The sequence below is a fragment of the Octopus sinensis genome, linkage group LG5 (assembly GCF_006345805.1).
Source record: "Octopus sinensis linkage group LG5, ASM634580v1, whole genome shotgun sequence".
Classification (NCBI taxonomy): domain Eukaryota; kingdom Metazoa; phylum Mollusca; class Cephalopoda; order Octopoda; family Octopodidae; genus Octopus; species Octopus sinensis.
This window is the reverse complement of record NC_043001.1, coordinates 104,365,722-104,384,250: the sequence shown is the minus strand read 5'-3', so window position 1 is coordinate 104,384,250 and position 18,529 is coordinate 104,365,722. Positions and strand designations below refer to the sequence as shown.

The 18,529-nt window shown below is 38.2% G+C and overlaps 1 protein-coding gene across 1 annotated transcript in view; it reads left to right on the top strand.

Moving 5' to 3' along the window:
- The window catches only part of LOC115212235, a 323,796-nt gene that overhangs the window by 272,437 nt on the left and 32,830 nt on the right, over nucleotides 1–18,529 (top strand). The window contains exons 76-79 of the mRNA XM_036502985.1: nucleotides 4,880–4,913; nucleotides 6,698–6,762; nucleotides 9,053–9,086; nucleotides 12,859–12,923. Coding sequence (XP_036358878.1) covers nucleotides 4,880–4,913; nucleotides 6,698–6,762; nucleotides 9,053–9,086; nucleotides 12,859–12,923 — 198 coding nt within the window. The remainder of the gene's footprint in view (nucleotides 1–4,879; nucleotides 4,914–6,697; nucleotides 6,763–9,052; nucleotides 9,087–12,858; nucleotides 12,924–18,529) is intronic.

Here is an 18,529-nt window from a genome sequence, read left to right as displayed (position 1 = left end):
AGCAGGTTATTGTGTCCTAGCATATGTGCTGCTTCTTTTAGTTTTCATATTTACCAGTGGTGTTGTCTGTCTATAATTTTAACTTCATCCCACAGGAGGAGGTGGTCTGCATTTTTCCATACATGATCTGTGATACCTGATTTGTCAATATCCCCTCGTATCACAGCTTTATGATGTTCTTCTACTTTTATTTTAAGGGGGCAGCATGTTTTTCCCTTGTATACCCTACTGCAACTACATGGGATGGAGTTTTTGACCATATTTTCTTCTCTGGGTAGTTTTACTCAGAGGAGATATTTGAGAAGAGTTGTATTACCTCTGAATACTGTCTTGATGTCAAATGGACTGCATATCTTTGGTATCTTTTCCAAGAGGCCTTTGACATAGGATACACAGACTGTGGTCAATTTATGGGTTTCATCCTCTCTCCACTTCCTAATAGGAGTGGACACTATGTTTTCAAGGTGGCTGTGGCATAGTAGATTGTTTCTTAGCCTGATCATTTCTTGGTGGTGTATATCAGGATTGCTATTTATAGTCTTTGCTCAATGTTTTAGGCACCGAGCAATCCCACTATTTATACTGTATGGATGATAGAAATTGAAGTCGAGGTATCATCCATGAAGGTTGGATTGTGGTATTCAGATGCCCTGAACCCATACTTAGTGTGTGTTATTAATACATCCAGGAATGCTAGCTGATTGTCTTTTTCCTTTTTCCACTGTGAACTGTATGGATGGCTTTATTGAGTTCATGTAATCTAGCAGTACTTGGACATCCTCCTGGTGGGGCCATAGTATAAATGTGTCATCAACATATCAAAGCCATGGGGTTGGCTTTAGTGGTGTTGATCCTAAAGTTAAATTCTCAAAGTATTCCATGTATATATTTTCAATTTCTGGTGATAATAGTGAATCCATAGCTAAACCCTCTTCCTGTTAATATATATCATATTTACTCTGAAGTGGGTAGATTGCAGCCACACACGTCCAGCTCTGTTAACACCACTGAAAAATATGAAAACTAAAAAGGCAGCACATATGCTAGGTCACAATAACCTTCAAAAGAGACCTAGTGCTGATATCATCATCATCATCATCATTTAATGTCCATTTTCCATGCTGGCATGGATTGGAGGGTTTGACTGAGGTCTGGAGAGCCAGCGGCTGCACCAGGCTCCAATCTGATCTGGCAATGTTTCTACAGCTGGATGCCCTTCCCAACACCAATCACTCCAAGAATGTAATGGGTGGACGATTTGACCTTCATTTTCTTTCAAGCCTATGCATGTCATCGACATTCATGGCCCATGTTTCACTGCCATGTAGCATGGCAGTTTGCACACATGCATCATACAGTCTTCCTTCCACTCTGAGCGAGAGGTCGTTAGTTGCCAGCAAAGGTAGGAGCTCCCTGAACTTTGCCCAGGCTGTTCTTACTCTAGTTGCTACACTCTCAGAGCAGCCACCCCCACTATAGACTTGGTTGCCTGGGTAGCAGAAGCTATTAACTACTTCTAGCTTCTCCTGGTGAAATGTGATGAATCTGTTTTCTGTATATTTTCAGTGGTTATTGCCCCAGTGCATCTGCCACACACAAAAATTATTTTCCCAGCTAACCTTCCTTTGCTGCACCTTTTATGTGTCCATAGCTTACACCAGGTACATTGTATGGAGTTTCTACCCACACGTTTTCTACAGATCAAGCAGGGCTATTTACCTGACAGCCTTCTTACCAAGACTTTGATTTTTGCTCGGTTAACCCTAAGACCCTTCGATTCTAGACCTTGCTTCCACACCCTGGCAGTGACTCAGCTATTAGAGCAAGGTCATCAGTATAGAGGAGCTCCCAAGGGCAGCCTGTCTTGAATTCCTTTGTTATTGCTTGGAGGGCTATAATGAATAAGAGGGGGCTAAGGAGTGATCCTTGGTGAGCACTTACTTCTACTCAGAATTCTTCACAATGCTCATTGCCAAGCCTCACCTTAATGACAGTATCCCTGTACAGGGCTTGTACAGCTCTTACCCACCACTCGTCTATCCCTAGTTTCTGCATTGACCACTAGATAAGGGATTGGGGGACCCTGTCAAAGGCTTTCTCCAAGTCAACAAAAGCCAAGTACAGAGGTTTATCTTTGGCTAGGTATTTTCTGCAGTTGCCTTAGCAGAAATATAACATCAGCGATGCTTCTGTCTGGCACAGAACTAAAATGCATCTCATCTAGGCTAACTCTCCCTCTAATTAGTTGAGCTATGACCCTCTCTATGACTTTCATCACCTGATCCAATAATTTGATACTCCTCTAGTTATTTCTATCAAAAGATTCAACTTTCTCTTTGTAGCAGTTGACTACGGTGCTGCTACACCAATATCAAGAAAACATAAAAATTTAAGTTTATAAACTCGAAAATTTACTCTATAATTGCCTATGGGCACATAGCATTCTGTATAAGAGTGCAGGCTATTAACCTTTGCATTCTGAGTTCCATCCCGAGCAGGGAGTTGGGAAGTAATATCTACAGAAAATGATAGTAAAATAACATCAGCAAAAAGGAATATCTTAGGATTGAGAACAGAGTTACCCATTGAAATTTCACCAGAACACCTGATGAAGGCTGGAGAGTACACCAGCCAAAATATTTTAACAACAAACAAGAAGGTGATGACACCTATCCATCTATTGTAAATAATGTACATAATTCCTCATCTTGAAAATATAGAATAGTATTCTTTGGCAATGTCTTGCCATTTACATTTAACCTCATAGGGTATGCCACCATCTATCTCTGTCTTTTTCTTTTTTACTCAACCATCCCATTTATATTTTGAATGTTATCCTTTGTGAGTATGCCCAGCACTTTGCTACCATCTCTATCCTGCTGTCTCCTGCTCTCCCTCTCTCATTCTCCTACTCTTTCCTCAAGCTGGGTAACTATGTATCTCGTTTATGGCAGCACACATGTTTCTGTCCTCATTCCTGATCTCTCTCTCTCTACCTCCCTTGGCTGGTTAACCTTGTCCCTCCTCTGGTTCACTATACCCTTTTATCATCTCACACGAAGCTACCTACTCCAATGCCCCCTCCCTCTCAAAAGATTTTTTGTTGCAAGTTACTTGGTGACCCCATCGGTGCATGTGTCACTTAAAAAGCACCACATCCACACTGTTAAGTGGTTGGCATCTGGAAGAGCACACAGCTGTAAAAACCTTACCAAAACTCACCTCACCTTTGCTAGTGCTACAAAAAATGTCTACTCTGCTGGGTGGATTGTGTTAGAAAGACATCCAGCTGTAAAAACCTTCCAAGACAAATACAAAAACCTGCCTGGCCAGCTCCTGTCAAACTGTCTTTCCCACGCCAGCATGGAAGGCAGACATTAAACAATGACAACGATGATGGTGTTGATGATGAGCATCAAGCCTCATGGTGGCAATAACAAATCACTGAGCCTTTCGATAATATGCTGTGCTTGAGAAGAAGACCTATCAGGCCAAGTGACATTGTAGTCATGGCAGAATTAAATAGCCACAGCTGGTCAGTGAAAATGATTTTCACCTCTCAATTGCAATACTTTATGTTCTGACAAAAAAAAAAAATTTAATCTTTTTTTTTTCTTTGGCAATCCAAAAGTCATGCCTAGGTTGGTAGTGTATTCAGATGCTATTGTCAGGAATATGACTAAAGTGAATCCTAAGGACCATCTTTGGGAATATGTGGTTATGATGTACAACAACAGCCAAAGTCAATAGACTCTACATGCTGCAAGTTTATCTTTGGTGTTTAATTTATAATATTTAACAAGGAGGAAAATTGTTATGCATGTGAAAATGAGCAAGCAAATGCCCCAAGTGTTATTCAACACATCAGACCTGTTGAGGGTGTGATCCTCTTTTAAAAAAGCGAGAAATTCATTATGGCTACAACATGTTTGATTATAAGTGTGCTGGATGAGAGCTGTGTTTGCGACAAAACATCAGCAACTACAACTAAGACTTATGTACTCCATCTGCTTCAAGATTATATGTAGTGGTTGTTTGATAACAATATTTGTTTAAGAAGAAGAAAAATTGCTGTGCCAATGTGACATGTGAAACACTGCACAAAATGGAAATGAGCAATCAAATGCCCCAAGTGTTATTCTACACCTCAGACATGTTGAAGGTGTGATCCTCTTATGATTTCTATGTAGCTTTGGTTCATTAATCTGTATGGTGTCCATTCACACTACAAGGACTACCAGAATATAAACTCCAGTCTGGCCTCATTCTTGATTACTCTAACACTCTACAGAACTAAACAGGTCCACAGTAACATGTTTTCTGTATTTCTTTGTTTCTTTGGCTGTTTGTTTTGTATATATAGGATATATACGTCTTACCAATAATGCAATTAGTAAGGCCAGTTGTGACATCAGTTCAATATTTCTGTGTTTGCTATGGTGGTGAGCTGGCAGAATCGTTACTATGCCAGGCAAAGTGCTTAGTGGTATTTTGTCCATCTTCACATTCTGAGTTTATATCTCACCAAGGTCATCTTTGGCTTTCATGTTTTCAGGGTTGATAAAATAAGTACCAGTTGACATTGCAGGCCTTGTGCCAAATTTAAAAGCCAATATTTCTGTCTTTGCTGAAATATTAATGGTATGGAACCATGCATTAAGCCAGGAATAAAACTTGTAATATGGTTCAGAAATGAAAGTAATTGAAATGAAGTCGAAATGTAGGTTCCAATATTAAAAGAAAATTCATGTCTCATGATGAAGTTGTACAAAAAGTTATAATCTTATGATGTTTTTCTTTGTCTAGAGACATAAAAATGATGATGATCATGATGTTGATGATGATAGTCATTATGTGTGTTCCTTTCTTTCTTTTGCAGATCTCTAGCTGAAAAATATTTTGGAAGTAGCACGGTTAGTTCTCACTATTTATTTTATATGAGGCAGCATATTGAGTTTGTGTAGCTGTTGGAAATAAGTTAGTAGATCCTCTGTTAATGTGGGTTGAAACAGTTAAGCATCCTAACCACAGACTTGTTATCTGTCATCTATTTTATCTCATCTAGCCAGAGCCCTTAACAACCCTTTTTAGATTCAGCATTGTTTTACTTCTCAAGGTAAGGGTAACAGCAGCATCAGCAGCAGCATTGACTGTGATGTTTGTGGCTATTGTTGTTACTATTACAGTTATTGTGGTTTAGCTCCAAATGTCTTTCCATGGGAGTCTAAAGACTAAAGAAACATATTAAGTCATCACTCTGTAAAAAACATTTACATGAATGAATTCTGCCAAACCCATGAAAGCTGTAAAATGTGAACATTAAAACTATGATGATGATGATGATTTCCAATCTACAGGTCATTAATTTCATTCATATGAACATAAGATGACCAGCTGTTTGGTTTTCATCAAACTACTCTTTGCTTTATCAGGAAACTGGCTGCAGGCTTTACATGCCACCCAGTTTAACATCACCATCTGCTTCTTGGGTGCATTTATCTTGAATTCTCTCACCTTCATGCATTTGGACCAAATCAACAGTTTCCTCTCTGTCCACTTGTTTTTTCCCTTCAGATATTGAAGTCAAACAACAAACACTGTTATCAAATTTAAATGAAAACTAACCCACCTCTTCGGAAAAACTTATTTTAAACACTTTTAAATTGGAAGGAGTAGACCCAGGAGGATGTGGGATGAAGTGGTGAGAGAGGATCTTCAGATGTTGAGTCTCACAGAGGGAATGACAGGGTCTGGGACTCCTGGTAGTTTGCTGTGCTTGACATGACACGTCAAGCTAAGTAGAGGTGTTGTTGTCCTTGCATACAAGCAATACCACTGCACCCTTCTCTAACTGAGCATTCATAATATTGGAAGCTCATGGGTGTTGGTGCCACATAAAATCCACCCAGTCAAATGCCATGTATACACACCCATGCTGGTTTTGCATAAAAGCATCCAGTACACTCTGTAAAGTGGTTGGTAATAGGAAGGGCATCAAGCTATAGAAACAATACAAAAGTAGACATGGAGCCTAGTCAGCTCCTGTTAGACAGTTCAACCCATGGCAGCATGGAAAACAGACATTGAGTGATGATGATAGTTGATGAACATTTAGCTGAGCAGATCAAATGACAGCATAATACCTTTCTTGAATTTCTGTATTCAAAATTCTGCTGAGGTCAACATAGCTTTCTATCTTTTCATAAGACAAGAAATAACATTTCAGGTGATAGGCAGAGGTAGAGTTTGTGGTTGGTAGGAGAAATACCCATTCCTCCTTTCAAATGTAAACTAATGGACTTACCACACAGCCACACCTTTTAGTTTTTTGCAAGATTTAAGGGAGATTTTGTTGCTATCTTTTGGTGACTACATAGAATCTTTTTTTAAGAAAGGAATATCAAAATCAGTTGACTGTGTAAGATGAAATGCCTTGTAGTATTATGTTACATCCCTTTAGTGCATTACTTCTCAAGTTAGGCAACATCCCCCATCAGTCAATGATTTCAGCTCTTTACTGGAATTTAGCATTTATAGAGAAAAGATTTAGTTGTTATTTTTCTATAGTGTTTCTATGAGTCAGGTAGTGTTTTGTTTCATTGAAGAGTCGAAACCAGTCCAAAATAGAATTATTAATATCAAATCATTGCTTTTATTATAAAGTTAAAACTAATGCTTTTGTTGTAATCATTTCCAGAGATATATACATTTCGTGAACAAAGTGAACCGTTATCCAGAAGAGTTTGGACGAGAACAGGCAATGTAAGGGAGTGTATAATATTCTGCTTAAGTTTGATTTTGACTTTGAATTATGAGGAGATTGTGATGTATAAATATGATAATGATATAAGGAACTATAAATGTAGAAATTAATAAGAGAAGCCATGACATCGTTGATATGAGACAACATGAAATATCTCTGTTCAGTATTTCAACTTCAGTAAGTCCTGGTTGCGCAACATTTTTGTTTCTATGTATTTAACTGCAAGACAAAAGGCTCAAACCTATTTCATACACACACAGAACAGAGACAGGGGAGAAATAGAATAAGTGGGAAATTTTCAGTTCAAGATCATTTCTTTCCCCAGTTCACATTGAAATGAATTGAACAATAAAACGTTTTAAACTCTGATTAAAATTAAGATTCCCCTTTCCTGGGGCCATGTAAGATGTATCTCTGCTGATGCCACTTCAAAAGCACCCAATGCACTCTGGAAAGTGGTTGGAAGTCCATTCAGCCATAACAACCTCACCAAAGCAGAGGACCGGAGCTTGTTGCAGCTCCCCACCTTGCCAGTTCTTGGAAAACAATCCAATCTATGCTGGCATGGAAAACAGATATTAAATGATGATTACGATGTTGAAGATGATGACATCAAACTTTGGATAAAATAATCTGCCAATCTTGATTGCTTTTTGATGAAAGTGTCTCATTTTTATGAAACTGAAATTGAAAACAAATCTGAAATTTTAATACAAATAACAAATAATGTATAAGAAATTATGTCTTTGAAATCTTCTGCGCTACAAAGTCATGTAAAGATTATATTACATATAATAGTCCTGTTTAAATCTGCAAGATCTCTCAGTTAAAATGATTGTCATCTCAACCTGGTCTGTCTTCATTTTGCCCTGATTCAATTATAAAAAGTAAAATATTTTTTTACCTACAAGTAAAGACCTTTAACACCACCACCATCATCAACATCATGTATAACCATCATCATTTAATGGTATGGATTGGATAGTTTGATAGGAACTGGCAAGCTGGAGGGACACAATAGGCTCCATGTGTATGTTTTGGCATGGTCTCTGCTGCTGGGAGCCCTTCCTAACACCAACTACTTTAGAGCGTGTACTTAGCGTATTTTATGTGGCAGTAGCATAGGAACTTCCTACAAGGCAGTGTCACATGTGCCATCACGTGGAACCAGCACAAGTGGAGTTAGTTGCCAATGGGCTCTTAGATGAGAGACGGAGTGGATTTGAGAGATATGGCTGTGAGCCTGGCAAGAATTTAGTGTATGACAGAGAGACAGAGATAGTTGTCTTACTATAGAGGAGGTAGTTGGCTACGTCAGTCAGCCAGGCAAGGAGGAGCAAGGTGGGACAAAGTTAAGGAATAATGATAAAAATAATAACCTGTAATAACTAATGATCTCCGTTTTAATATTCCTCTGAGCATACATAGCTATGTTTGCTTAGTGGACTATTAAAAAGTTACTAAGTATTTGTTTGGTGGAAATTGACAGGATCATGAGAGTGTCAGATTGAATATGTTGTACTTCTCTTTCCAGCACACTTTGCTATGAGTTCAAATCCCACAGAAGTCAACATTACCTTCTATCCTCCTGGGTCTGATAAATAGATTACCAATCAAATTCAGGGATAAATTCTTAACACTCTAACTTTCTTTGCATTAGTGTCATTGTGCTGTGTAAAATACCTTAGGGCACATCCACAGTGTCTCTGTCTCTATAATTGGGGAAGGGTTAAATCAAAGGGTTTGCAACCCCTTCTTAAAATGCCTGATATGCTACCAAAACTGACCAAAGATTGGCCAGTGAGCAGTACAGAATGGAGATAATGAAGAATTACTTGTTATTCAAAGACAAAAGTCTTTTGCCAGAATAATTGAATGAAGCTTAATTTGAATGAATGAACACGAGTTTCAAGCTTAATGAAAATTTGAAGCATTTATAATACTTTGTGATATTATTTATTCATTTGTTCCTTTTGGAAAACCAAGATGCTTTACCTATTAGCAAGAGTCATGCTCTTGTTAAGAAGCCAGTTAAGATAAACCTAAAACTGACATCGACTCACCATGGCTGCTTTTGCTGACTGAGAAATCTTAGTACACTAAATACATTCCAGTTTCATACTCTACAGATATCCACAAATATGATGCCTGGTGATAATTAGAGATTAAACCTATTCAAATGTATTGTATATTTAGAACAGTTCTGTAATGGTTCTTTTTGTGAGTTGATGTAGAAATAATGATGAAAATTGCGATGTTGTGATGAAAATTTGTTTCTTTCTTTTGTAGGAAATTTGCAGAAGAATACTTCAAAGGCCCTGAGGTTAGTTGTTACGATTTATTTACTGTGCAGTATATTGGCAGAGTGATCACAGCATCGGGTAGAAGGCTTTGCAGTATTTGTCTTGGTTGCCTATATTCTGAGTTCAAATACCAGTGAATTTTACCTTTCACTTTTGGAATTTGATAATAATAGTAGCAGTCCTGATTGGATGCCTTTTGGTATCTCATTCTGCTCTTTCCCTTCTCACAGCCATGCTTGTGGTGACACTACTGTGGAACTGTATTGGCCTTTGTCTTTTCCTTAGATAACATTGTGCTGTAGACAGAGGCTTCAATGTACAAGCAACAGCTGGTCTTCTACACAGTTTCCATCTACCATATTTTATTCACAAGGAATTTGTCAAACAATTACTATGGTAGAAAACACTTGTCCAAGGTGCTGGGAATTGGGATTGAATCAGGAATCATGTGGTTGCAAATTGAACATCTTCCCTACCCAACCATTCCCATACCCATTTAAAATACAGCCATCCACTTTCACACCCAGGTCCCCTGGATCAGGTATGGCCTGGGGCTAAACAATTACAGAGATGAAAGTAACTGAGTTGTTAATAAATCTGGTGTTATTTAATTATAAACTGCTGAGATAGATAGACCTGTAGAAATGCTATAGTTATTGGAGTAAATTATTGGGTCAAGGGATCAAATCCAGCCAGGTATTTAGTCTGTATTTGTCTTTCTTAGGTGAGGCAAAGCATTTCTCTATAATTTGCTTCTGTTTGTGTTGCTGTAGAAATAATGTTATAGATACTGTAGTAATGTGAACTGAAACAGACAAGCATCTTAACCCCAGAGGTTTTTATCTCTCCTTTGTTCCATTTATGCAGGCAGAGCCCTTCAATGCGCCCTTCTCTTTCACTCATTAGATTGTGGCAATGGCTGGACACTGCCCTGGAGAATTTTTAGTTGAATGAATTCATAAAAAATGAGTAATTTTTTTGTTACTCATTGTATTGGTCTGTTTTGCCAAACTGCTAAGTTACAAGGATGTAAACACAACAACACTGGTTTCCAAGCACAGACATAAACTCACACACATACACATGTGTATATGATGGGCTTCTTTCAGTTTACACATGCCAACTCGACTAACAAGGCTTTGGTTGGTCCCAGGCTATAGTAGAATGCATCACACATTGGGTCTGAGCCCAGACGCATGTGGTTTGGAAACTAACTTCTTACCTCACTGTGTGTGTGCTCACATTTGTAATAAAATTTAATGCTTTTAATTCCTTAATGTTCATAAAAATTCATACAAATACATGTTTAACCCTTTAGCATTTAAACTGGCTATAATATCAAACCCAAATATCCTACCTGTCTTATGTTCAAAACCAATGACCTCTTACCTTTTACACCTAACCTACAATGTCATTTTTAAAATGTACTGTCATACCATTGAAAGTCTCAAATATATGAGATAATGCATGGTTAATTCAAAACAACGGGGATAATTAAGCATTGCTTTTGACTGAATAATCTGCTAAAGGGTTAAAAATAAAGCTGCAAAAACCTTCAACATTCTGTCATCTATGAAGGTTTTTCTAAAGACTTATAATTCATTTAAGAAATAAGGTAAATGTTATCATTAGCCTACCTGTGACATCACAGTATGTAACAAGGTGCAGTTTCATCTAAGTCACATGTTCTTTCTGATGTGTTTCTAACTAGAGATGTCATGACTGTGATTTCTCTTGTTTTCTACCAAAATATTTAAAAGATTGGTTCTTGGGTGACCTTATTGAGAAATTCCTCACTTTCATTCATTTGGACCAAATCAGCAGTTACTCTCCACCAATTATTTTTTACCTTCAGATACTCAGGTTGAACATCATACACTAAAATTCTTAGAAATCTGAGGCAGAGCTACCAAAATGTTATTGAAACTAACTTGCCTCATCTGACAAACTTATAAAAAAATCATGAAAGTATTATCTTTCTTTTGGATCATTGTCTGAAATTGAGGAACTTAATACAACCTGGTACCATTTCAAAGATGATAGCTGATGACAATTTTCTTCTCGAAACATATTTTGCTTTGCTTCTTTGTTTTGGAATTCTACATGTCTTTCGAATATTGGTAATTTGGTGCGGCATTAAGAGGAACAGACTTGATGGTATACAAGATTTTGATATACTAGTTTAATGTTTACAATTTCTGAATTGAAATGCAAGTGAGTTCAGTGTAGCATCCCATTTATTCAACTCTAATAACACAACAAAAAGTTGTTGAATTTGTGGAGGTAAAAGAACCCACTACAGCTTTGATATTGAAACTAATGGAAGAGAAAGTCTTTGTTTCTTGTATTGGGTTTGTATTCAATTTTCTGGTTTTGTTTATTGTTTAGTTCCAGGTCAGTTCTAATATTGACCTTAAGCTCAGTATTGTTGAAGTTATAACCATTCTATATTCTTATTTTCACCAAAACCACTAATCTAGATACTACAAAATTCAATACATCCAACATTCTTTTTTTTATTTTTGAGGAAATTTTGCTGGTCTGAGGTTCCTTTTTAGGATGTGGGTAATAAAACAAGTGACTGGTCTGAGACTCCTTTTTAGGAAGTGGGTAATAAAACAAGTGACTGGTCTGAGGCTCCTTTTTAGGAAGTGGGTAATAAAATCAGAACAATTCTTGATGCATATCCTTACAGTAGTTTGTTACAGCCCTTCAAAGACTTCTTTCAAAGCTACAGGCATCCTTTTGCCTTTCATCCTCCCAAGATTCATAGAATAAGTACAAGTGAGATACTAGGGACAACTATGTAGATTACGTCACACCTATAATGTTTGTGATTACATAGCTGTCTTAGAAATCATTATTTTCAATTTTAGTAAGCCATAGAGTTGTTTGAAATAATATGTTCTGAAATTATTCTTGTATTCCTTCCCTGTCTTGTTTTGAATCATACACCATAGGTGCAGGCGTGGTTGTGTGGTAAGACGCTTGTTTCTCAATCATATGCCGGAGCAGATTTTCGCCCTGACATCCAAAACTTGGAGTTTTATTATAGCAACTGAATAACTGTCACATTTTGTATATGTCCATTTTCCATACTGGCATGGGTTGGACAGTTTGATTGAGGACTGGCAAGTCAGAAGGCTGTACCAGGCTCCAATATTATCTGGCAAAGTTTCTACAGCTGGATGCCCTTCCTAATAACAACTGCTCTGAGAGTGTAGTGGATGCTTTTTATGTGCCACTGGCATGAGGGCCAGTCAAGTAGTACTGGCATTGACCACGCTTGAATGGTGCTTTTTACTTGCCACCGGCACAGGAGCCAGTCATGCAGCACTGGCAATAACCAGGCTCAAATGGTGCTTTTTACATATCACTGACATAGGACCAGTCAGGCAGCACTATGCCTATGTTTTTTCCCCAGTCATCGCTTGATAAGCAATGCTGGTGTGTCTATGTCCCCATAACTTAGCAGTTCAGCAAAAGAGACCAATAGGATAAGTAATGGGCTTACAAAGAATAAGTCCTGGGGTTGATTTCTTCAACTAAAAATCCCCTTAAGGCGGTACTCCAGCATGGTCACAGTCAGATGACTGAAACAAGTAAAAGAATAATAGAATGCCACACTTGATGCTACCATGGACATCAACAAACAAAACAACTGAAGTGTTTCTCTAAGTCAGATAATGTTTAGTTTCATAGATGAGTCATTTGCCAGCTAAAATCTATAGATATAATGTTATGAATTTATGAAGCAGTCACTACAAATTCTTTATTTGTGAACATTTCTAGGAATATTACTTCTTGAAGAGCAAAATTGAAGACTATCCAGAAATTATTCGAAGTAAAGAGGTCATGTAAGTAATTTTATGACATCTTTAATTTGAATTTTATTTGTAATTCAATGTAAGACTACAACCCATGAATATGATGACATAAGCAGATATGCAGAATCCTGTTCATCTAGCTTTTACTACACCTTTTTTATATTTATATTTAACTAGAAGATAAAAGATATAAGGCCCAAGTGCGTGCAGAGATAAAGGAAGAAATTTTCAGTCCCAGCTCAATTTTACTTCACAGTTTCTTTTCATTTGAAATTTAAAATGTTAAAATTGAATAATGTTTTAAACTATACTGAAATTCAAATTTACATGATATGTTGGAGGAACTCCACCAATTTTAATTTGAAAGCTGGGTTTTATGAATTTGAAGGCTTGGAAATGTCACTATGAAAATTGATAAAAATGAGAGCAGCTGTCCAAATAGATAGTAGCTTGGTAGATAAAGCTATGAAGGATATGAAGACAAGGAAAGCCCCTGGCTCATCAGGTATCACTGCTGAGATGCTTAATATATCTGGCAGAGTGGGATATGGTCTAGTCACCTGTCTAGTTAATCAGATTGTCCATGGGGGAGTCATACTCAATAGCTGCTGTAACAGCATGACAATCAACTGCTACAATGGTAAAGATGATGCCTTAGACAGAAATAATTTCAGAAGTATCAAATTGTTAGACCAGGCAATGAAAGTTACAGAGAATATCATAGCTAAACTAACTCGGAAGAGAGTCTAAATGAGATGCAGTTTGGTTTTGTGCCAGGGAGAAGCACTACTGATGCTATATTTCTGGTAAACCTCTGTACGTGGCTCTTGTTGACATGGAGAAAGACTTTGATAGGGTCCCCTACTCCTTTATCTGATGTTTAATGTGGAAGCTAGGGATAGATGAGTGGTTGGTGAGGCGTACAAGCCATGTACAGGGATGCTGCCAGCAAGAGGAAATTTGACAATGAGTCGTCATCATCATCATTTAACGTCCACCTTCCTTAGCTATGAATTCAGTGTACAGGTAGGAGTTCATCAGGGATCAGTTTCCACTCGCTTCTTGATCATTATAGTCCTCCAGGCCATAACAGAAGAACTTAAGATGGGCTGCCATTGGGAGCTCTTTTTTGCTGATGACCTTGTTCTTATAGTTGAATTACTATAAGAACTAGAGAAAAAATTCCAGTTGTGGAAGCCAGATCTGGAAGATAAGAGCCTTAGAGGTAATTTAACTGAGACCAAAGTCTTAGTTAATAGAACAGACAAATCACAAGTCCCTTTAGGGAGACGGCCTTGCTCAATATGCAGAAAAGGTGTAGGTAGAAGCTTCATAATGTGTACCTAGTGCAAGCATGGACATATAAGAAGTGTAGCTGTATCGGAGGAAGGTTAATAGAGAAAGTAGTCTCTGTATGTTGCAGATGTGTAGACACAATAAACACTAGGAATGTACAAAGAATTGACTTCATCAACTTTCCGAGGGTGTATTTAGAAGTAGTAGATGGCTTCTATTACCTTGATGATCAAGTCAGCAGCGGAGAAGGAAGATGCTCTGAGAGCATAGCTGCTAGAATAAGAATGGGTTGGGTGAAGTTGAGAGGGCTTCTGCCTTTGTTGATAACAAAGGGTCTCTCCCTCAGAGTGAATGGCAGATTGTATGATGCCTGTGTGTGAACAGCCATGCTACATGGCAGTGAAACAGGCTGTGATTGCAGAGGACTTGCAAAGGCTTGAAAGAAATGAAACTAGCATGCCCTGCTGAATGGATAATATCAGAGTGCTTGTACAACAGAGTGTGAGTGTCCTGAGAGAAAAATTGGGTATAAGAGGCATCAGATGTAGTGTGCAAAAGAGAAGACTGCACTGGCATTGTTATGTGTTGCATATGGATGAGGACAGATGCATAAAGAAGCACAGTTCACTAACTGTGGAAGAGGTAGACCCTGGAAGACATGGGATGAGGTAGTGAAATATGATCTTTGGTTGTTGAGTTTCACAGAGGCAATGTCAAATGATTGTGACTTTTGACAATTTTCTGTGCTTGAGAAGTTACATCACACTAAATGAAATCATAATCATGGCCAGTGCTGTTGACACATAAAAGGCACCTGGTACACTCTGTGGAGTCATTGGCATTAGGAGGGGCATCCAGCTGTAGAAAGCAAGCCAAAACAGACAGGTGGTGGTGGAGGAGGCAGTGGCAGTGGTGGTGGTTAAAAGTTGAAGAAAAGGGTTACTAACATCTTTTTATAGAAAATTTGATATATTGCTGGAACCATCCAAGGACTGACCAATGTACAGAACGGCACAAAATTGGAACTCAGTTCATTGACTTGAATGAAAATTTCAGGAATTTATAGAAGTGTAATTTTAAATATTCTTTTGTTCATTTTTTAATACTGGTTCACTAGTAAATGACATGCAGCAAAATACCTTACTGCACACTTCTCACATGACATTCATTTGTTCCTTGGAATGTTTCTCTACAGGTCAGGCAGTCTATCTACTGCCATCACTTTCCATACCAAGGTCTCAGTATACTGTGACTGGATCCTGCAGCACCTATAGAGATGGTCTAGTGCTTTCTGTGAAGTATGTCTTTACACAGCTCAATTATTTATCAGAACTGCTGTCCTGGATCAAACGGGGACCTATGGGCATCTGGTATCTGGAATGTAGCCCATCACCCATAGACCTCTCCTTGTTGGGCAATGCACTTTGTGAAATTTCTATGTTATTCATAGAGGAATAGTGGTAGGAAAGACATTCTTGGAAAAGCTCTGAGTACTAATGAGAGTGAACTAGCAGCTGTATCCCAGAAAATTTCTCTCTTGGGTACTGTGAACAATTTCCAGAAATCCTTGGCTCCACTGTGCTATCAAGGTGGACAATGGCTGGTTGAGATAGACTCTACAAGCAGAGAAGTACCATCAACTTGGAAGGCACAAGCATGGACAGCCTATTGCAAACTAAAGAGGGTCTGCCAAAATCAAGCTGTTCATTGCAACTGTTGAATCAGTGCTTTTATATTGCAGTGAAACATGGATGCTGACAAAGAAATTGTCAAATTGGCTAAATGGATACTACACAACGATCCTACAATTGGCCCTAAATCAGAAATGGCAGCAACGTATGACAAACAAATGCCTTTATGGAGACCTGTCAAAAATTCGCAAGGAGATCAAGCAAAGACAGCTGCAACTGTCTGGTCACTGCATGCAACATCCTGAACTGGAAGCATCCAAAATAGTGTGTGGAACCCACTTCATCCTGATGTAAGAAGAAGAAAGCATCATCACACACTTACATTGACAACTTGATTGCAGACACCGGCTTGGAACATATCCAGGACCTAGAGGCAATGATGATGGACTGGCAAGTGTGCAGGATGGACTTTGTTGTTGCAGCTTGGGTTGGAACCTGGCCATAATAATTATAATAAGATGAAGAGAGAAATAAAACCATTCTGCATACATGTGTTGAATGTTTGAGCATTCTTGAAATGCCTGCTACTCTGGATGTCAGTAATGCTCACTCAATAACTGTTACGATGCTTAGGACAATCTGTCTATAATGTGAGTCCATATTGAAGATCACACCATCACCTTCCTTTACTTGTAAAGGTGAGCTAGTTTTCTTCTGTCTGGTGGCCATGGCAAAAGTGGTTGTGTATGAGACGAGATTGAAAGGACAAAAGACGAATACTATCATCTTTGGCAATAAAAGAATCTCTACACACTCATAATTTACTGCATTAATTCAACCCAGATGTCCAAAACGAAATCTCTATAGGTTGCTCCAGCTGCCAGAAAAAAGAGCTAAATTTCATTGAAATCATACCCTATCATTTTAAAGCATGAAGGACACATTGCATAATGTAATGCCAAATGTACTGTTTAAAAAAGCGAGAAATTCATTATGGCTACAACATGTTTGATTATAAGTGTGCTGGATGAGAGCTGTGTTTGGGACAAAACATCAGCAACTACAACTAAGACTTATGTACTCCATCTGCTTCAAGATTATATGTGGTGGTTGTTTGATAACAATATTTGTTTAAGAAGAAGAAAAATTGCTGTGCCAATGTGACATGTGAAACACTGCACAAAATGGAAATGAGCAATCAAATGCCCCAAGTGTTATTCTACACCTCAGACATGTTGAGGGTGTGATCCTCTTTTATGATTTCTATGTAGCTTTGGTTCATTAATCTGTATGGTGTCCATTCACACTACAAGGACTACCAGAATATAAACTCCAGTCTGGCCACATTCTTCATTACTCTAACACTCTACAGAACTAAACAGGTCCACAGTAACATGTTTTGTTTATTTCTTTGTTTCTTTGGCTGTTTGTTTTGTAAATGAGAAAGGCTGTATTTTTAATTTGAGAATAATGTTTCTTAAATATGTAAATGTTTGAGATGATTTATTGCAGATGTGATTATAAGTTTTTCAGATTAGTAACTTCATCTTTTGAGATGAAAATGTTTTTTTATGCATCTCCATCGTTTCATTTGGAACATTAAAACTGCATTTATAACATGCCATGCATTTATGGAGGGCTTTGTATATGAAACACTGCGAGGTTCTAAAGATGGGGATGGAAGAATATTGAAAAGCCTTAATGATAGAATAAACATTTTAATACATATGGAGTGAGAAATGAATTAATATTGTATTCAGTCAAAAGTTTTGCAATATTTTGGTAACATTTGCTTTTTCTAATCAAGTTACAACAAACGCAGCCTAGCATTCAAAGTAGAGGCCATCATGTTGCACTGTCTGAAGTCACTTTTCTACCAGTTCTTTGATCTCACACTAATGCCAGTTCTTGTTCTTTGAGGCAAAGAACTACTTCACTGAAGCATCACAAGCACAGCAAGTTATCTATAAATGTGTTTTTATAAATACAGAGTATCTGGAGACAGCTAGTCAGGCAGATGTGGAAGGTGCATTGAAAGACATAATGCCCAACATGCAGCATGTCTCAGGAGCAAAACAGTTTGTGAGTATTTCAGTGCTCTTCAAGTCTGAATTTCTGATTTGCTAAATACTCTGTGATTCACTATCAGAGTGAAAACTACATGCTCCACCCATCATATTTAGGATGGAGGATGGTGCGCATAAAGATCTCAGGAATTCCACTAGAGGAAAATTTATGGTGGATTTTGGCATGCATAGTTATGGAAAGGAGTAATAGCCTCCTGAAGGTGAAGCGAACCCATTGTGGAAATTGGTCAAGGACCAGTGTGGAAGGGCTACTCCACATTAAACCAGATGCAATTCATAAGATCCAGGAGGGGAAGAGCTATATGTTACTTTGAAGGTAGAAAGCTACAGTGCCACCTGTATGGGGAAACAGGCCACTTGGTAGTTTTCTGATCCCAACAGTAGACAGGGAACCATGAAAGCCTCTTGCTGCCAACGCCAGGTCCCCAAAAGCCTCAGCAACCAAACCAGCAACAAAAGCAGCTCTAACAAATGCATACATCACTTCCATCATATACCAGCACCCTGTGGTCATCCCTTACCTGCTTTGTGACTGATCAAGCTGGAGTGCTTGCTTTTCCATCTTCTGTGGAAGGGGCGTGTTCCACTTGTCAGTTGGTCCCTCTGCTGTCAACAGCTGCTG